Below are 22,234 nucleotides of genomic sequence, written 5' to 3' on the forward strand. Positions count from 1 at the left end.
ATATTCATAGTATGGAGATAGAGAACCAAAATTTAGGATAAAAGCAACACAAAAGTAGACACAATACGCATAGATGAATGGTGATGATGTAATAACAAAAACATTTGATCCACCACCTTAAATAAGAGCCATGAAACTTAGAAAAGAAAAGCTTTATCTCTATCACTTTAACTTGAACTACACTTTACAAGTACTAATCTTGAAGTTGCATGATCTCGATCTCTAGAGTGTACCATCCACTAAGCATTGCCTTAAGGCAACACTAACAAGGGTGCATAAGTGTGTGCAAGATCATTGCCCTTTTGTTATCATTTTTTCCTAAAAGTAGGCTACTAAATGCAAGCTAACTAGGGGCAATTTTTCAAAGAATAATCATCTTGCCAACATACCATTGTAATGGCATATGCCCTAGGGTAAGTGTGTGGGTAGGGGATGATTGCTTTTTGTCCATCATTTTGCTCCTTCCCTAAGCAAGTAGCCAATGAGCATGCTTTGTTTCGCTAATTGGACTTTTCAATTGACCTCCTTCACCTCCGAGTTCGACCTCCTTCGGGCACACTAGACGAGGGTTGCTTGGATGAATGCTTTTGGATAGTTGAGTGCATCAAAAGAATTGTGAAAGCAAAGTGAAGAAGAATATTGTAGTGCATGGGGAAAACACATTTGTTCCTGAGGTATGTGCTGAAAAAAACCGATGATAAGTGAAGTGTAACTTTCCTGGCACACTCACTCTAAGGGGCAATCCTATCTAATTAAGTGGAGATAATTTTCCCCTTTATAGAAAACATGGTAGATCTCCCCTAGATTCCCCAACACATAACGATAGCATGGCAATAGCCAACAGAAATTGTATTACATGGAGAGGTCCCACGAGACTTGGAACTATCCGGTGCGAGTCTGGTAAAGGATTCCCTGCATTCGAGGCTGCTTGGCTGCTCTGGGTCGTCCATTCGCGAGGATTGGTCTGCACACGAACCATGGTTGCGAGGTGGCCCACAAGGGAAGACGTCTAATTCCATATTTTCCAGCTTGTAAGAGTTCTCGCTCCATCTAGTTAATTCATCTATTCCATGGCGACGGATGATCGTTCTTATTTCAATAATCGTAGAGTACATTACCCAGCTAATAATTCAGTATAAAAGCCACTTCTACGGTCCCTGTTTGTGAGCCAGCCTGAGAACTTGTTGCGAGGCTGCCTTGGTCCAAGAGCGCTTGAATTCGGGTATCCTCAAGTATCCCCAATGTTCCTTCTCATCTATCTGATGGAACATGCTTCCTCCACGTACTAGACATTGGGGTCTGCCATCTGGAGTGAAGAAGAAAACTGTGCAGCTTGTTGTTTGTGCCACGGGAATGGCCATAGCTCCAATGCACTGTATACATGAAAATCACAATGGCCAAGAGGCCTTTGAAGGGTTCTGAGAGTTTGATGGTGGGTTCCAAACTTAGATAGCTGGCAACCCAGTGCACGGCAAAAAGTCTGTATTGATTAAGCTGCAGCTTGCACTTTTATAAAAAATATTAATAGGCTCAATTCTGACATTACCTCGAGTAACCATAGTGTCTTGTCACTGGCGAACAATGATACAATTGAGTTGCTAGCTTAGGAGTAGGTTCAAGAATGGATGTAGGAGAAAGAATACTTGCATGATCACGCAGGCTTTGTTTCTTGCTGCTAGAGGACAAGGTGCAAGAGCAGGCCTCCTTAAGATGGCCTTTTTAGCCAAATTTAGAATAGTCCCCTACCTTCGTTATGGCTTTGAATTTTTAGCACTGCAGGTGATAGGAGACTTAGAGGACACTCTCTTGCAGGTAATGGGTTGACAGTTTTGAGTCCTTTCATGGGCTGAACATTTGAGTATTTCTTGGGTTCCATATAGAGGAACAAACCTGTGTACAACATATATACTATTGCATGGAGTTGGAGGGGAAATGGAACATGAAGTAAGAAGTTTGGATTACCTCTGGTTGAGGACTTGGCTTCTTGTTTTGGTGCATAGAACATTTGGGAGGTTGAAGACTCTCAAAGAGAGTTTTTGAGATGTTACAACATTTCAATATTAGGTTTTTTAATATCCAAACGTGTGGTCCAGGACAGGTGCTTGTAGCATTAACCATCAAGTCAATAGGTTTGAGTAGCTTTAAGTTTAGGGTAGTTAAGCAATAGTATAAAAGTGGCTTGAGGGCATTTGTGCTACATCTCATGTGTTAGCACACTTGGACTTTGGGCCCTTTGGCAGTCTCATCCACACATAGGGGTGGGTTATGGAGCAATAGTCCATTGCATGAGAACTTGACTTGACATGATCATTGCTAGTCCAATACTTGGGGGTGAGCTAGTATTGGTTCTACATGTTTCTATGTTATGCTTGTATCTTGTGTCATGTCATGTGCAAAGGTTTAATCTATGTGGGCTTTCATTAAATTAGTGCATGCATCTCCTCTTTACCGTGTGCCATAATCACATACATAAAATCATTAGATGCTCATGTGATCATGATGGCCCAATCTGACCAGTCTACTTTGTTAATTTAGTGTGTATGATGGTCTCTAGACACTATGTTTAGCTTTTAGTTGGGTGCTTGACAAAGGCAGTTGGGCAGCCCATTTTAGGGTTTCTTCAATTGTCCCATGTGTCCTGAGGGTTCTATGTATGCTGTGTTCCCTCTCTCTTGCTGTATTGCATCATCTTGCATATCCTTGGAAAGAGGGAGATTAGAGGCATTGCTACTGGTCATCATTGTGCCGGTGCCTTGCTAGTATTGTATGGCACGTCTTGTGCTTCATCTTATGGATTCCAATGTTTTTCACTTTGAGTTGCTAGTGCTCATGTGTTCTTGCTTTCTGTCAATGTTATGCTCACATGGTATCATATAGCCAATGTTGTTGGTTTGCTGATTTTTCATGTTTTTGCAGTTTGTTCCATGTCTACTTGGCTACCGATCTCTTTTCTATTGGGTGAAGCTAATGCATTTTTAGCTTAACAAGAGTTTATTCTCTTTGTGTTTGTCCTCGTATTTAAGTTTTGAGTTTTTGGGGTTTGCATTTTGCATTTTGCATTTAGGGTTTGAGTTTTGCTTGTCTCTGTCTGAGTCTTTGTGTTTTAGTCTTGGTAGTACATATTGTGTTTCCTCAATGCAAACCCTAGCATATCTTCATACCAATAGCAGAAACAATGATGACAAAAGTGAACAATTATTTGTTATGTAGCACTTTATGAATAATATGATTGCTAATGGTTCATCAAAGAATGATGTATAGTATGTAGATTTACGTGTCTCTTACCACATGACTTCTCATGGAGAATAGTTTAGAGAGTTCCATAGTCTAGAGTCTCCGGGCTATGTGGAGGTAGGGGATGATATAGCTCACCTCATTACTCATGTTGAAAATGTTCATTTGAGTATGCAAGATGGCAAAACCAAGTACTTGGCTAATGTGCTGCATGTATCAAATATTACAAAAAACTTGGTTTTTGTTGGTCAGATGGTAGAATAGGGATTGTAGATTTGATTCACATTTAATTGTTGTTATGAAGAAGATGTAAAAAATAATTCAGGTTGATTGCAAAAGAGAAACGTGTTGACAGATTGTTTACTCTTGATGTAAGTCATCCTGAAATAGATTGCTATGTAGAAGATCGGATGGAGGGGGAGAATACCTCTCCTATGAGTTTTTTTTTGTGATATAACGCCTGAAGAGAAGTTTAGGGGTAGAAAGTCAAATTTATTCCATCTAAAAGTATTTGGATGTATTGTTTATGTGCATATTCTTGATGAGTTGCGTAGTAAATTGGATCCCAAAGCAAAAAAATGTGTATTTGTTAGATATTCTCTTGAGCAGAAGGGATATAGATGTTATAATCTTGTTAATGTGAGCTGGGAGTTAGTAGGAATGTTGTTTTTGATGAAATGAGTAGCTGGTACAGTAATGTGCAAAATGCAGTTGAGATTGATGAGCATGAGTGTGGCTATGCAAAAAACATGGCAATAGTCATAGACATTGAGTGAACCACAAGAGTTTCCTAGTCATGGTTTTGTTGATAGACTTTGGAGTGGCAGATTGAGATCATAGGTTACTCCACCAAGTACATTACTAATGTTAATAAAAGTTAAAGAGAAAGTTGAGGACTCACTTACTGTGAGAGATGTATCATCAAGATTTTTTCATGTTGATGTTGATTTAGATGGCTTTGAGCACAGCTTGGATGAGGAGTTTGGAATTCCATCTATTAAAACACTTGGTGTGCAAAAAGTACAAGAGGATATTAAAGTACTTGGTAGTGATCCAGGTCTACCTAGATTAAGTAGAGTGAGAAAGCCAATGCAACGATTGACATATGATAGCTATGTAGCTTATCACTATGTATGCACGACTAAGATTGTGTAGGATATGAAATCCACTAGTTTTAAAGGATGTAATGTGTAATGAGTATTGGGATCGTGCTATGGATGAACAAATGGCTACACTTATGGATAATGACATATGGGAGTTGGTGCCCTTACCTGAAGGCAAGAAAGCTATTGGTTGCAAATGGGCTTACAAGGTCAAAAGCATAAGTCAGATGGATCTATTGTGTCCTAAAAGGCACGACTAGTTGCGATTATGCGCAAATTCATGGTATTGATTATTAATGAGGAGACCTTTGCTCCAATGGCTAAAATGGCCACTATAAGGTTTATCTTAGCAGTGACTGGATCAAAAGGTTGGATCATGGATCAAATGGATGTTAAGAATGCCTTCTTGCAGGGGAAGTTGCTAGAGGAAGTTTATGTGGAGTTGCCACTTGCTTATGTGAATGAGAATCATTCAGATTATGTATGCAGGCTTCATAAGGTGTGGTATGGGTTGCAGTAAGCACCTAGAGCATGACATGATAGGATTACAAAATACATTGTTAGCATTGGATTTCACAAAGCACAGGCTGATTTCTCACTCTATCTATGTGAGAGTGATGTAGATATTGTGGTCACTACTATATATGTGGATGATTTGATCATTGTGGGTGATTAAAAACTACATAGTTGGTTTGAAGAGTTAGTTTTCTAGCAAGTGATATTGACTTGTTTCATGTTGGCACAAAGGATTAAGTTGTTGGCATTTTCACCAAGGCCTTGGGAGTTGAGAAGCTTCAATGCTTCAAGACTATGCTTGGAGTTCATGAGCTCATGTTAAGCTCGTGGGGGGGAGTGTTGAGATGTCGAGCTCTACATGAGCTGGCATACACTAGGTGCCTTGGTGACGTGGCACAATATTATTCATTGGCGTGCTAGGTGATTGACGTGACTATACATCGTCCTTGGTTATGGCATATTTATTGTGCCACCTCCTCTTTCCTAGCGGATTCACACTTAGTGATCGTGTGTACATATGTTGTGGTACTTTCATATTAGTCTTTTATCATGTTGTAGACTTAGTTCTTTTGTGTGAGGAAGAAGAAGATTTCAGCCCTATCTCTTTGTGTTCTTAAGTCTCCATTGCTTTTGGGTGTGTATATATTCTTGGGTGCTTTACACCTCTCCCCTCTTGTCTGTTTTCACTGGGAGATGAGAGGGTGCTTTCACTATCTATTTCTAGAGAGATTCGGACCACTATCTAAGGCAATGTATTTCCTAGATTAGCATTACCTTGGACTCTTTTGTTTCGAGCTATGCCAATATAGAAATCACCTCTTATAGTTTGGAGGGAGATACCTTGTAGATTCATGGCATTGCACCCTCACTGACTTTTTCAAAGCTATAACTACACATGATACTTAGAGTATATCCGATGCTGATTGGTGGTTTCACCATAGGAAGTCACCTCAGATAATATCACCAAGAGATACAAAGTATGTCCCCCATGGCCAGCCAGTCCAGAGTATCCTGAAACGGCATTTTAGGGCCCCCGAAATAAAATGGTCATTTTGGGATGAAATGGGAATGGGAAAGCGACGTTTTGGCATCTTGCAGTGGACGGGTAGATTGGATTGTCCAAAGTAAAAACGCGTCTTCATCCAGTTTTGTGCTTGTCTTCTTCGCAATTGTCTCCTTCTTTTGCTTAGGCCTCACTACCTCTTGTAGCTGCCCATTCCATCACCTCCTTCTCTTCTCCCCCTTCTCCTTCTCCTCCTTCTCCTCCTCCCTTAATTCTTCCCTTTCTTCTTTTCTCCTCCTCCTCCTTCTTCCCTCCTCCTAAGTTTTTCTCCTTGCTTCTTTCCTTCTAGATTCTTTTCTTCTTGTTTCTTCTTCTATTCTTCTCCTCCTCCTTTAATTTTCTTCTAAGTTCTTAACTTTTTTCGAATTTTCATTATCTAAGGCCTTAACCTTAAGGCTTAAGCCTTAAAGCTCTTCAACCTCCATCATTTTGCTTCTTCAAGTTGAAAGTTTGGAGCCAAGGTTTCCTAAGTTCTAATCATGGTGCCGGATCCATTTTGGATGCATGTCACTTCAATTAAGGGATTTGAGGGCTCTGGTGGATTGAAGAAGTAGTAATGCAGCTATTATGGATTGGAGAAATTGGGGAGTATAACTTGTGTGAAAGACTGCTTGGCATGCATCCCCAACAAGGATATTGGGCCTTGTGTAAATGTACTCGTAGAAGTAATGGTAAGTCCCGATCTTTGGCGTGGAAAACATATGGGGATTGAGCTATAAGAGGATGAATCCTCTCATCCAACACTATATAGAGGTAATGAGACACAAGTGGAGCAAGGAGAGGCTAGTGGGTCTAGTAGCACTAGCCAAATTAAAGGTGTTAACGATCCATAAAAAAGAAGTGCATCTATCTCCGTACCCAGTCCTAGTGCAAAAAGGACTCCATTGCCATCTTCTAATGGTGGCGGGTAAAATGACTTCTTGTATGGCGCAAGTGTCCATGCAATACTTCAGAGGGAGACTATTGTAGAAGTAACTAGGGAGCTCATACGCTTATTTATTATGTGTGCCATTTCTTTCAATGTGGCGACTACACATCAATGGAAGAAGATGATTAGAGCAATAAGCCGCATAGGGTGTGAGTGGGAAGACTCCTCTGTAGATACATTATTCACATGGAAGTTTCGAAAGGAAAAAGCATCCATAAAGGCTCAATTTGAGCCCTTGAAGGAGATATGAGTGAAATATGGATGCACAATTTTATATGATGGATGATTGGATATGTGTTGAATGAATGTATATAATATTTTGATGTCTTTATGTTAAGACACTACATTCATTAAGGCTATCGATGCCTTTGCCTTAGGTCTTCCCATTACAAGAGCTTTCATTTGAGCACATGTTAACATATCATCATTGACATAGGAGTCCAAAATGTGGTGTAGGTGGTAATAGATAATGAAAGTAATTGTGTGTTCATGGACGTATGCTTGATGATGAGTTTCCTGGCATAGTATGGACGTATCGCATTGTCTCGACTTGCTCATTGAAGATGTTGGGTAAATATCTTGGATGAATGACATCTTCAAGTGAGCAACAAACATAGTAAGATTTGTGAAGAAAAAGCTATCCGTCATTACCATGTTTTGAGTCAATAGTATATTTGAGCTATTGAAGCCCTCTACTACTAGATTTACTTATTTATTTGTTGTATTGGAGAGATTGATACGGGTCCATCCAAGTTTGATACAGATCATTGTATGCTAGAAGTGGCTGACATGGAGTGAGAGAGAGTCTCCAAAGGCTTTTGCTTTCAGACGTAATGTTTTAAATGAGATTTAGTGGGCTGAGGTAGAGATATTAGTGAAGAGTCTTACTCTTATTTACACTATCTTAGGCATCATTGATATTGAGGAGAGTGCTTTGGGTCTTCTTTACGAGTATATGGATAAAATTAGTGAGGCCTTGCTTTGCAATAGCTTTTGCTCCCAATACAAGTAAGTTATATTTAACTTTTACATATGTAACATGGATAATTATTTAGTGTTAAAAACTTATTGATGATTGTTCTAACTTATTTTATCTACGATCCCATTATCCATCTCTTTTAAGTATTGATGAGATTCGTGTAGTGTGAAATGCATGATGGGATTGGTTTCATAAACCAATCTAGGCTGCTATACATATATTGCATCTCTGGCGCAGTGAGGAGTAGTAGACTAGTGAGAAGTTGAAGAAGGGCTTCATGGAGTACATGAGGCGGCTCATAGTAGGGGATGATCTAGATATGATAAGGAGAGTCGAGGATGATTTATTGGCATTTTGCAATCATTTTTTTTATTTTGACTGATCTATAGCTAGCTTGGAGAGCTTCAATCCATCTCTTGGTAGGAGAGATATGCCAATTGTGCTTCTATTTTGGTGTGTGAGTCATGACATTAATGTTTTGATAATCTAATGTATCATGTAACTTAAGATCTATAATCTATTGCATATTTAAATGTTGATTTTGTGGCTTATCTATTATTGAACTTCAATTCTTTAAATTTGAATAGAAACGCATTGTCATTCATGTTTTCTTACAAGATTGTAGTTTGTGGCTTGTTGAGAGGAACTGTAGCATATTGACCATATTCCATACTAAAAAGAAAAACAAGCTTCTAATAGTCTAATTGGAGCGTTTAATGTTTTGTCATTGCAATCTTCAACTTTTTGAGAGGATTGCTCTATCCCGTGAGTTTTCATAGGTAATGAGTTGTATTATGTATAATGCAACTTTTTAATATTGTCGTTGCTTCAAAGTTAGATTATAAATTGTAGTATGTATGTACATTGAACATGTTGAAACTTCTCTCATATCTTAGCTTGTTCATCTTCTACAGAGAAGATGTATGGCATCTCGTAAATATCACAGGAGCGAGATATCTACTTTATGCTCTATAAAGAGCTATAGATACTAGTCTATTAGACTCTTGCATAGAGGAGGGCTAGAGTGAGTAGAGCGAGGGCCACAAATGGGAGTTAGAGCTAGAGTAAGAGGTTGAGGTTATAGCTGCTTTATCATCTTTTTGATCAGGGTCATTGGAGTTGGATAAGGAGATGGTGCATGGATCCTTGGAATCTAGATAAGTCATGACTCATGGACTCTAGAGACTAGAGTTATGATACCTTAGGAGTCAGTTTAACATTGTAGTTACCAGTTACCAATGGCATTACACATATCATATGTACATGATTATGTCATAATTCTTCATTGATGTTGATACTAAATAGTTACTAGTACTCATTAGAGTTTGGACAAATTATTCATATAACACAGTTACATATATCTTGATTTTACTTAATTATGTACATTGGTTCCACCGTTCTTGATGTCACTTTTCAAATAATTGATGAGTTATAAATTATAATTCATTTTGTTATTTAAAGTTTTGAAAATTGAGTCTGGGTTGTCTTAACCATTAAGTCTTCACTTGTGACACATGTAATTAATCATGATTTCGACCATATGCATTATGATATGAAGACTCGAAATTTTGTATGAAATTTGGGTACATGTTGTTGTAGATATTGATATATTTACATACCTATGTAAACACGTATTTATTTTAGTATATAATCCGAAACGCTCTTTTCCTCCTTTCAAAAATTTGGCCAAAACTCCAAACTCCAATTTTTCCGTTTTCGTTTTCCTTGTTTTCGAAACTCCCCCATAGTATATGCCAGTCCGCAAGTTGCTCCACCTTGTGGCTTCAGCTAATCCATGTTGGATACACCCATGAGAGGTATCTTGTGATGATACTGCTCCTATATTAGTTCCACATTGTATTAGATCCATAGTGCTTTCTTTTTCTAGTATTCTCAATTAATTGTTTCCTAGCTAGATATTTCATTTTAGATTATAGTTTCTTTATTCTACTTGTGAAACATGACAGTTTCTTGACCTTCAGATGTATCTATTTTGTCTCATGGCTTGATTTGCCTTTTATAGATATTAATACAACTCTCTCTCTCTAGTGGAAAGATATGTTTGGGCTATCAATGTACGAAGTGGCTGAAAACTGCCAGTGATTGCAGTCAAAAAAGGTTCAGTAGTGCTCATAGAAAGGGCCATATTGAGGTCTGTCGAGTTGTTCTGATAAGGCTGTCAGAAAGAGTTTGGCATAAAGATCTTTTGGAATAAGTACAACCTTCAAAAAGAATAGACTCCAAAGCAGCCAGGTTGTGGAGTTTCCATATTGTCTAGTGTGTCCAAAGTCATCGAAGAAAAGAACATAGCATAAGGCTTTGATCTGATCAGGACAGTTGAATAAGTGCATGAGAATATGGACAGTGCCAAAAAATGTAGAGGTCTTATGTAGGGTATGAGAATATTGACGGTGCCAAAAAATGTAGAGGTCATATGAAGAGTCCCATATCTATTAGAAGTATCAGGAGCAATCTTTTTGACAGCAAGCATAGAACCTAAAGGAACAACGTGAAACATACATTTCCATAAGAAATGTCTCTCCATAAGTGGTGATTGGTTGATCCAAATTTTGATAAGTCTTTGATGCCATTTAGTAAGAGAGCCAGTGTGAAGCAAAAGGGAATTGGCATGTTTGAATGTCCAAGGCTCAGTTTCAAAGAAAGAACTGGCTAAAATCACATAGACTTTTTTTTGGGGGGATTGAATTCTATGGTATTGATGTACAAAGAAGATGATGTTTAGTGTGAGCATAAAGTAATATAAGAAAACAGCAAAACAAGAGAGCACTGATCTTGGTCAATTTGATATCATGGAGCCTAAGATAGTCATACAAGAGGTCTCCTAAAATAGGTGAAACATATTGGAGCCGTTGAAGACCATATAGTCTGAAGATGTCCAAATGTTCCAGAGAGCCTCAAACTGACCCAATCAAAGAAGTGAAAAGCAATCCTCAAAACAAAAGGCATGTTCTGAAACATCTAGAAATTTTTGTCAAATCTGTGGTAAGGGAAATGATCACTCAAATCTGCCAACAATTTATCGAGAAAGCCATGGGCTTAATGACAGGGCAGCATATTAGGCAAAGGATGCTGTGCTGCAAATTCCAATCACAATCTAAATGGAAATCAAGAGGAGGAACCAGTTGAAATAGCATTTGGCCGATACCACATGCCCAAACCATACCTAAGAGAAGAAATAACAAAGGTAGCAGTGGTCATACTCGATATGTCTTTCAGAGTTGGCTGTTTTGGTTTCTTTTATTTAAAATAATCATGTAACTCACTTGTTTGAAGGCATGCATGCTTTTACTTTGGACTACTGGCTTGTGATACACTGTATAGAACATGAAAATTTCAATATTATGGATGCAGCCTTTCATCATGAGAGGAGGTCCTTTAAAGTTGGTTGTGACAGCTGGAGGGGCAATAATGGCTGGGGCTTTTACTTTGTCTTTGGCTACAAATATTTCCATCCAGGCATTTCAAGCATTTGTTGAATCAAAGAAGGTGCTATCTTACCCTTGTGTGTGTGTGTGTGTGGTGTTATGCTCTTTTCTTGGCAAGAAGTTTGGACAAGGATTGCACCCAAAATACATTCTGTCATAACCTCTTAAATTGCATATGAATCACTTTTATGCTTGTCATTTACAAGCTGATTATTACTATGATCTTGTAAGGGCTTAAACCTTAAGGACATTCCACACAAAGGTTTCCATCATGCTCAGCATGGTTTTGTGCCTTGATGATAGGCTAATTATAATATAAGCATTGTGAGTGCAAGTGTTGGGTATGCAAAACTACACAAAGCAATTGGTTTTTTTAATATAGGTAGATGTGGCGAGACCTTTGACATAGTTCGATTGGAGACTACATTGCATCTTTGATGGCTTGGATTGCAGCAAACTTACTCACTCAACGAGGAAAGAGTGTTCAGTTAGGTGTGTTTTGGCAAGAGATTTGTCTCTTTCATGGTCGTTTGGTAGGTTGACAAACCAAGGATGCCCTTGTAGTGCATAGCTTTATGCCATTGCAATTCGTTTTGTGCTGATTCATATGGATTATTCTAGCTCTGCAAGGGTCATTACATGGTCTTTAATGCCAAATGGGAAATGGCTGCACATATACATGCTAGCAACAAGGCCAAATCAGACGAAAAATACTGCTAAGTAATCACAAATTTATGGCCAAATTTCTCTCTTGAAAGAAGCCCTGAAAAGGGAAAGATGAAATTTACTTCTCAATATTGAGTTTGGATAGGACAAATGTCTTTCCTCTATAAAAGGGGCCAACTGAAGAACCACACTTTGAAACTGCATGATTCATTTTTGAGACCACATCTTTTTGTCCATGTATAGCCTACTCCATGCCAGCCATCTACCTTACCATGCTTGCCCCTGTTGCTGCTGTATATGATTGCTCCATCCCCTAGCATCATCGTCAACATAATCAGGACTTGCTGTCCATGTCGCAACTATTGCTGCCACCACAGCCTTTGCTTCAGCCAGAGGTGGGTGGTGCTGTTCCAACCTCAAAACACAGCTGTTCTTACCTGGTTGGCTGCCTTGGCTTGTTTAATGCTATGTAACAACTTACATGAAAGAAACTTGATGAAAATGTGAAGAGAGCTCCCTTTGTATGGAAATTGAAGCTCTCAAGTCTAAAGAGGTAAGTGGAGCTGCAAAAGACAAGTTTTGAGCTGCTTATTGTGGAGCTGAACAAGTGGACAGACCAAGCTTGGATAACAATTGCTAAAGCCACTTGCCTTCTCTCTAGCGCTTGGCTTCTTGGGCTTAAAAACTAGACACACAACAACCAAATTTGGTTGCAGCTGTTGGGTTGCAAAAATATTTGATTTTAGTAATAACCGCTCCCTATTTCTAGGGCCCTTTAAAATTTGAAGATCAAAATCATCTCTCTTTCAGAGAACAACATGAACTGATTGGCAAAATATGGATTTGAGACTTTATGGAAAGATTCATACATACAACATAGACCATATGTTGAGAATGAGGTGGTGATTGTGGAGAGGAGGAGATTGGCTTTGGAGATATTTGCAAAGCAATAGGACCAAAAATCAATTAGCGTAAGTCAATTGGTTTTCTCACAAATCTTGATATGAGTATAGATTGGGGAGTTCACTTGGGTTTAGATAGGTAAGAAGAGAGGTGGGGCTTAATATCACAGCTACCCAACATCTTGGCAGCCAAATTTGAGAGATCCTATCCGATAGCTTGTGATTCATCTTCCTCATTTGCTAACGCATACCTTTAATGATTAGACCTGTTTTAACGAGTCTAATTATACCACTTGGTCAAATTTGATGAGACATGCTCTGGACTCTTAGAACCTGTGGGACCTACATCAAAGTGGTAGGCACACTTGATTGACTGTTTTGGGGCTTGGCATAGTAGCCATCATATAAATCTCCATCATGAGCATCAAAATTTCAAAATCGCTGATTGCGATGACCTTAAGATTAAGTTGATTGAATATCGATGACTTCTCTTTGAATTTTCCTCTATGGGGATTTCTAAGTCCTTGGATAACCAGATCACTATGTGAAGAAAACTGCTAGGGTTTGCATTGAGGACACACAGAGTGTACGACCACGACAGAAACACAAAGAGACAGACACAGACATAAACACAGAGGGCAAAACTCAATACTCAAACACAAACAGAAAAAGGGAGAGAGAGAACACAACTTTGAAGTGAATATGTAAGAGCGTACAGTGTGTCCAAGGGCAGAGCAATGTCGGAGTGTGACATCCACCGGAGACGGATCCCAAGTCTGTGACTACCAGTTGGAGTGTAGGAGAGCTGAATTGTGAATGGCAGCAGGCTGATCACCAAAACTCAGCAGTTTGGAGGCTGGAAACTGGTAAACACAGCAGTGTACCACCGAACAGGGGCTAGAAACTATGCACATTCTACTGTAAACAGCAGGCTGAAACAATGTCTGATGTGGCTGGCGATGATTGGATGACCAAATCGTAGTAGATGATGATGTTGCCAGCAGTTGACGTCAGTATGGATGAAGGCACCGGCAGCAGGAGCAAACATGGATGGAGTGGCAACAATCTCGAGGTCTGGATAGCCACGAGGGAGGAGGCTGATGGCTGAAATCTGCACGTGGAGTGAGAAACCTGCACAGACGGAATAAGGCTGAATGGTGGTAGCCTGTCTATTTATAGATGTGGAAGGGTGCTCCAAAAATTAGGGTTTCCACTGAACTCTCTCGAACCACTCCCCATTTTAGGGTTTCACTCTAAAAGAGCATTTTTAAGTGTATTTTGGGGCGCTATTTAAGAGGCTAATTAGCAAGTAATGCATGTTTTAGCTCAACACACTGTGTTGAGAAACCCTTCACATGTAGTTTGTGTTTTGCGTTTTGTGTTTTGCTTTTAGGGTTTCATAGTTGATAGCCCCAAAAAGGGGTTGGGCGCCCACAGTGGGGCATAACCCTAGACAGCTGACGGCCTCTCTTCGCGGCCTCCCTCCGAGCGCCGCCCTAGACAGTCTCTTGCCTATTTATAGGCTGCCTCTGTCACTCATTCTACACAGCTAATTCATTCAGTCCATCACCTCTTCTCTCTAGCCTCTCCACTGCCCTCACACCCCTTCAAGAGGACATTGCAGTTCGTGGTTCGTGGGTGTCTTCATCATCTTCCTTGTGCTACGATACCCTTATTCCCTTGTATCACATTCACTCCATGATTCAGAACTTCATCGTTCCATTCATCAAAGTTTCTTCTCTCTTCTCTTCTCTTCTCCATGTTTGCTGAGTTCACTCTGTGTTCCTCCTCACAAACCCTATTGTCTCGCTAGTACGTCATCTTTTGACATGGTATCAAAGCTGGATCTGCTCAAATAGTGGCAAAGATTCTCCACTCCAGTGAAGGCAAAGACCGGTGGCTCGGCATCCACTTCTCTTCTTCTTCCGCTGCATCAATATCCTAACTGGCGGTGCTCCCTTCTGCATTTGTTGTTTTCTAGCGTGCGTTCAGGGCTACTGCTGCTGCCTCCACCTCCCAGTCAGCTGGTGGCTCCTCCCTACTATTGGCGGTTGTTCTCTGCTGTTGGTAGCTCAGCCACTGATGGCGGCTTCTCCCTGCTCTATTGGCGGTTGTTCTCTGCTACTGGTGGCTTAAGCATTGATGACGGCTTCTCCCTGCTAGTTGGCGGCTGTTCTTTGCTACTACTGGTGGCTCAATTAGATTGTTGGCGGTGATATTCTGTAGCTGGTAGCTCCTCCCTCACTGCTACAGGTTGTGTTTGCAGTTGTCGGCTCCTCCTTGGCAGTTGGCAGCTCCTCCTTGCAATTAGTAGCTCACTTCGAGCCCTTCCACTGCCCTCCCAGCCCTTGAGGCGAACATTGCAGTTTATGGTTCGCGGCTGACCTCTTCCTTCTTTAGAAAGGCACATTGGTATCCATAGCTTCTTCCCCAACAGATGACCAGATTACTGGGTGCTCCTATTGTGGCATCATTAGACATACCACCAATGCTTGCCGACTTCGACCTTTGCTTCCCACCCCCCAGAGTATATGCATCTCCCAGTCGGCACTACCTTTGCCACCTCTCCTTTCTAGGCCATAGAGATTGTTCTGCATCGGCTATTAGAGTACTATGCTCAAGGCAATAAGACACATCCGATGTGCACTAAGTCTTTTCAAGCACATGGAGGATCGATTGGCACTACGACCTCCTAGAGATCGCTGCAATGCTAGCGGTAGTCTTCTTCCATCTATTTTTGGGTAGAGTGGCTACCATGGCCCGCGGTTTTGCAGTCCGCTCCATCGAGAGACAGTGATTGTTTGATACCGTCTCATCGTCAGTTTGCTCCTTCGAGAGACGGTGGCTGCTCGACTCCTTTTCTCTTCTTCCCCTTTTTGAGCCTGAGAGGGGGTATTAAGAAACCCATCACATGTAGTTTGCGTTCTCCGTTTTGCATTTAGGGTTTCGCATTCTATGTTTAGGGTTTCATAGTGGACAGTCCCAAAAAGGGGCTGGGCACCCACAGTGGGGTGCCACCCTAGACAATCTCTTGCCTATTTATAGGCTGCCTCTGTCACTCATTTTACATGGCTGATTCATTTTGTCTGTCACCTCTTCTCCCTAGCCTATCCACTGCTCTCATACCCCTTTAGGAGGACTTTGCGGTTCGTGGTTTGTGGGTGTCTTCATCATCTTCCTTGTGCTACGACATCCTTATTCCCTTGTATCACATTCACTCCATGATTTAGAACTTCATCATTCCATTCATAAGAGTTTCTTCTCTCCTCTCTTCTCTTCTCCATGTTTGCCGAGTTCACTCCGTGTTCCTCCCCACAAACCCTACAGTTTTGTTGGTATGTCATCTTTTGACACTATGTTCTTGAACAAGATGCCTAGAAAATATTTTCATTTTGTGCAACAAGTGATCTCGTAGTCCACTATGCCCACATTCCATGAATTTGAGTGTCAACTATTGTATTATGCTTGGTTGTTTGATCACTTTCATAGCATGTTCTCCATAGAGGGAGCTCTTGTTGCTTCTTTTTAGAAGGGATAGTAGTAAGAAGAAGGTAAGAAACCTCAAAATTCCCCTCAAAACTTAGATCAAGATCAAAATCAAAATCAAGCTAGTGAGTCACAAGGGAACTCCTAGCCAACCCAAAAACTTGGGTGGTAAAACGTACTTAAGAAAAATAAGTATTGTTAGTATTGTCAAAAGGCTAGTCATTCTGACGACGAGTGATGAGCAAAGGCAAGATGCATTTAGTCTAAACCCAAGAATCAAACCCTCGTCCCTTAGTCGGGTAACCCCTAGTAGGGGAGTTAAGAGTCGTGGCAACCAAAATGAGGATAGTGGTGAGGCTAGATCCACACTACCACCAGTCAGCCATTACAATCAACATTGCTCTCAACTCATCTCTTCAAAGCCATCTGAGGATGCAAGCCTCGTACATATTTGCAAGTTATCTTTTGATGAGATGACTGCAGAGGTAGCCTAGCACTGCTTTCCCTGCTTGGATTGTGGATAGTGGAGCCACACATCGCATGACTCTCATCTAGGATATTTACCCGAGCCCTTGCAGCCGGTCGTGTTCGAGTTGAGAGCAACTCCTCGGTCAAGATTCAGCTCACAGGTGTGTCAATTTTGCTATTGACCAAGGTTTGGACCTTGCTATGCTGGACGATGTGTACTATGTCCCCCAGCTTGGGGTGAATCTTTTATCCATTTAGTAGCTTTGCTAGTTGGGGCGAGCAGTTTTCTTCACAACAACCATAATCGAGGTTCTAGACTCTTTGACTAGATTAGTGATTGCTCGTTTGTAAACTCTTAGACTAGTTCTATTGCTTCTAGATTTTAGCCACCATACGAGAGCTTACAAACAATGAGCGGCATTGGCATTATCACTTGGGACATCTCGCGTTGTCGTGATGTTATGAGGACACAGTGTGAAAAAGTATGGAATGCATCATCATCCGACTTCTTTATTGATCTAGAGAGTCAATGTGATCTAAGCCATTAGTACTAGTGTGAGTTGCATGGATTATCCGAAAATACTAGATTTTTGGATAATTTTAGTCTATTTTTGATATTATTTATTGTAAAAGACCCGAAAAAGTTAGAAAAAAACTTCTAGATTAGGATGGCATGCAAAAAGCTCAACCAATTAGGGGATTTTACAAGAGGGACAGATTGACGAAATCGCACACGTCGCGATCGCTGAAAACAGGTTGAAAACTGCAAATTGAATTGAAAGGAGGAGTGATTTGGGAGATCCGTGACTAGGCGTCCTGGGGTTTTACCCCCCTTTCGGAGCCAACGGAGCCATCGGATTTGGGTTCTGAGTAGTAGAGATGGAGTTGTAATTTTTATGCACGTTTTGTTCTACAAAGAAGCTCCAAGAGATCTAATGCCTGGAGATTGCTTCTGAGTAGTGCGAAGATTTCAGGTTCTTTCAATATATATTGATTCAATTCATTGTGATTTGTCTTTGTAGTGTTTACCACTTGGGTATTCTTTATCTTCTCTTCCATCTCCTATCTCTACTTCCTTCTACTTTTGATCCCCGGTGGATTCGACCTTTCGACAAAAACCCCTCCGACATTGGTGAACCTGGCATGAAAGGTCGTGAGAAGAAGGGAAGGTAAGATGGGAGAATCTTAAAATACATTCTTCAGTGATGTTTTGCAACAGTTGGTACAAAATATGAATATTCTTATGCAAGTACAACAACAACAACAGGTGATGCAAGCTTTAGCTCAAACAGAAAGTGTTGTGATGAATGCTTTGCAAGCAGTTGAGCGTGAGGTGAAGTTATTCAATGGCAGGAATGTATCTGCATATGTATATACCTATGCTCAGAAGATGGAATTCTTTGGGATGGCTCAATCTGCATGGAGCCAATATTTTGTACGTGTTACTGTTCATGAACTGAAGGCACGGATTACTGAATTATACTTGTAGGATGTAGACTGGGTAGCCTTCAAAAAGACCACTCAGGGAAGAATTTTATATTGAGGACACCGGTTTGATTATGTGCAAGACTTTTCAAGAGTGGGTTTTACAATCCAATTAGGGTGTTGTGGCTACGGAATTGTTAAGAGAATTTGAAAGTCGATTTGAGCAGTTGGATCTTGCAGAACAACAAGCTCTTGTAAGTCAGAAAATTGAATTGTTTCTACAGGCAGCTGATCCTGAGCTTCAAGAGAAGCTTGATGATTTTCTGGAGGATCAGGCTATAGAGACAGGTTTGAAAACAGAGTGGAGACATGTCAAGGAAGCTGTTACTGTACTTGTGAAGAAGCATAGAAGAAGAGAAAGATTGCATGTCTCTAGCTTGCCCACTGTTACGGGCAAGATAGTTGATGTATCCAGTAAGCTACCTACTTCTGTGGCTAACCCTATGGCTGTACCTGCTATTGTTCCCTCTGTTAGGGAAGATGTCTTAGATGAATTGGTCAAAGGCATGTGGGATCTTCAATTGAAGGTTGCAAAATTGGACGAAAAAGGACAAGAGGAAAGGGGACGGGCAACAGCCCCTAAGCCTGAAAAAAGATGTATGTGGTGTGACAGTTTGCAGCACAAGAGAAAGGATTGTGCTGCCTATTAGGAGGCCTTGGTACGACAGCTTATCTATTGGAAAGATGGCAAGATCCATGCACAAGAAACGGAATTGCCTCTTGCTTTGAATTTTGGAAAGGGAGGTATGCAGAAGTTGTTAGAAGACTTGGCTGTCCGAAATGCTTATGCGGCGGTACATACTTCTACTTTTGGTCTACAGTTGGATAGAATGCATGGCCAAGTGATGGTTGGTTCAAAGGTTGAAATATGGATACATGCTTTATATGTAGCTGAAAAGAGAAAGGTCACTGATAGTGAAATGTCTCATGTAGGGCAAGACATTCGTGGCATAACTGGTTGGGAATCACCGGTAGATGCATATTCAGTATATGCATATTTAGTAAAGGTACAAAACACGGATGTTCTTGTGGAAGAAAAACGAAAAAGAGATGAAGATATTGCAAGGACATCTAAAAGAATGACAAGAAGAAGTGTGGATCAGCCTAAAGCTGCAAATCAGCCACCTCCCGAGCATGTTATGGAAGAGGTCAGTTAGGAGCAAAAACAGGATAACAAACAAGAGGGCAAAAAGAAGGGCAAATAACTAGGATATAAGCTGCAATCTGACATTGAGACAGCCACAGATCTTAAGAAGGTTCTTGAAGAACGGATCTTAAACAGTCGGGTGGAATTTACCTTGGGAGAGGTGCTTGGCATTGCCAAGCGAGAATTTCATGATGAGATCATTGACATAATTAAAAGGAAGTGTCAGTTTCTTGGTGATACCACTAGTGCATTGCTGCAATTTGAAGAGGAGACTGGTTTGTTGGATATTCGGGCTGAATATGAGCATGAAGTAAGTACAGGATTGTCTATGCAGGATGCTACTAATCAATGGCAGCATGTGTAAAAGAGAAGAAAGTGGGTGAAAATGCATTGTCTTGTAGCAATATGCATGGTGGAGTAAGGCAAATGCAACAATATGGAGAAGAGACTCTAGGATTTATTCCTCAAAGTCACTACACAAAAAATCATTGGGCTAGAGCTACCACTGAAACGGTAGTGAAAATAGGGGAACGTGAAACTCCTTGTGTTGCTTTACTTGACCATGGGTCTGAGATAAATGTCATTGAGCGGGGATTGTATGAAAATGGTGCATGGCCTATAGACACTGATCATGATTGGCGAATGAGGGCTACAAACAATTCTTCAGGGGAGTTCTATGCTGCATGTCCTAATGTAAAGTGACGATTGGTGATGTACAGGAAGAGCAACACTTCTTTGTGTAAGATAATTTCTCATATGCAGTGATTTTGGGACAGCCCTATATTAAAGGTGTGCGTATGGAAACAAAGGTGCTTGATGATGGTTCTACTTATGCAAGAGTCAGAAGCAAGGATGGGAGAAAAGCAGTCCAATTTCTTATTGTTTGTGTTAATCATCCTAGAAATCGGGATACGCTTTGAGAGTCTCCTTTGGTTCCAAATGCAAGGGAATTCAAAGACCTGGATTTTCATTAAGCATTGTTGTAATGCGGGGCTACAGTAGTGCTGTTCAGTGGGTGTACTCGCCTCTTGATGAAATGAAGCATGTATTTTTTATTGGTAATTCTCAGTTTACAGCAACAGTTCATGTTGGCTTAAGCCTATGGAAGCTATGTGTAGGGCTGAACGCATATCTATGAAATGGGCTACTAAGAAACTGAGAGCATTGGGGTTGTTAGCTGAAAATGATGGCATTTCAGGCATCTTTTATGGGCTGAATATTACTGACACTATGGCTGAAATTTCAGCAACTATACATACAGAAAATGAGGCTGAAAACAGAGTGTTGTCAGTATGTTCTTTGGATATATATGATGTTATAGCATTGTTTGCTCAGCAGGAAGGATTACAATGGGCTGAAGCACTTGTGGAGACAAAGTATAAGATAGTTGACAAAAAAGTGAAACCAATTGCTTTGCCACTTTCACCAGAGAGTGAGGGTATGTATGAAAAAGTGGCAAGGCAGCCAAACTTACGGGATTCTAAAGATATAGGTCATCAGTTTACATCTGAAACATTACAGGAATTGAAAGTTGGTGCAGAAGGGTTTCTTTTGCCTGCTGAGAGACTGTTTTATGCGGATGTTGTCTAGACATGGGAAGGCATTTGCATTTCAGCCAAGTGAAATAGGTTGTGTGGATCCAAATGTTGTCTCTCCTATGGTCATATTTACTGTGCCACATGTACCATGGAACTTGAGGCCTATTCCAGTGCCTAAAGCTTACTTGCCAAAGCTGATGGATTTGCTAAATGAAAAGATTCGCATGAAGATCTTGGAGCCTTCTTCAGCCCCGTACTCAAATCGTTGGTTTACTGTGCCCAAAAAGAATGGGGCTTCGAGACTTATTCAAGACATGCAACCGGTCAATAAAGTGACCATAAGAAATGTGGGTGCAGGTCGTGTGGTTGATGAATTTGCAGAGGCTTTTGCAGGCAGAGCGATCTATTCTTTGGGTGATCTTTACTCAGGTTATGATCAGTTTCAGCTTGCAATTGAAAGCAGGGATATCACAACCATGAAGACTCCTTTGGGGTTAGTACGGATGTGTACTCTCCCATAGGGCGCAACAAACTCAGTGGCACACATGACAAATGCTATGAATAGGGTACTCAGGGATTTTATATCACAATTGACTATGCCCTTTTTGGATGATGTTCCAATCAAAGGGTGTGCAGTGGATGAAAAGAATAAAGAGATGGATGCTCATGGATGCAGACAGTTTGTTGCAGACCATATTGTGGATTGTGAGAGGATCTTGACACGTCTAGAAGAGGTGCATTTAACTCTTTTTGGACAAAAGTCTGTCTTTGGAGTTGAAGAGGTTTTGATTGTTGGTCATATGTGTGGGCCTTATGGGCGAAGGCCATCACCAGCAAAAATAGATGGGATTGATAGAATGCAAGATGTATGCACGAATATATCAGAGGTACGTAGATTCTTGGGAACATGTATGTTCTATTTGATATGGATTCCTCACTTTGCACATGTAGCCGATGCTCTTTATCAGCTTCTAAGGAAAATTCAGAAATTTCATTGGGAAAGGAAGCATCAGAAAGCAATGAAGAAATTGAAGCAACTCTTAAAATCTGCTCCTACATTGAGAAAGGCTGACTATTCACATGGAAAGTCTATCATTATTACTGTTGATACAAGCCCAATCGGGATTGGATGGGCAATTGGGCAATATGATGAGGAAGGGCAAGGATATGCAATTCGCTTTGGTGCTAAAGTATTGACTTAACGGCAGAGAAGATATCCACAGGTTAAAAGAGAATTATGGGGAATTGTGACAGCCCTTAAATGTGATAAGGA

At 40.6% G+C, this 22,234-nt stretch overlaps 1 protein-coding gene across 1 annotated transcript in view; it reads left to right on the top strand.

The window, feature by feature from the left end:
* The first annotated feature begins 829 nt into the window (after positions 1 to 829).
* The window catches only part of LOC148033916 (plastid transcriptionally active protein), a 63,023-nt gene continuing 41,618 nt past the window's right edge, over positions 830 to 22,234 (top strand). The window contains exons 1-2 of the mRNA XM_087681898.1: positions 830 to 1,031; positions 11,196 to 11,330. Coding sequence (XP_087538024.1) covers positions 11,205 to 11,330 — 126 coding nt within the window. The 5' untranslated portion in view covers positions 830 to 1,031; positions 11,196 to 11,204. The remainder of the gene's footprint in view (positions 1,032 to 11,195; positions 11,331 to 22,234) is intronic.

This window comes from Lygodium microphyllum, chromosome 7, assembly GCF_053477565.2.
Source record: "Lygodium microphyllum isolate KBCC chromosome 7, Lygodium_microphyllum_v1.1.10, whole genome shotgun sequence".
Classification (NCBI taxonomy): domain Eukaryota; kingdom Viridiplantae; phylum Streptophyta; class Polypodiopsida; order Schizaeales; family Lygodiaceae; genus Lygodium; species Lygodium microphyllum.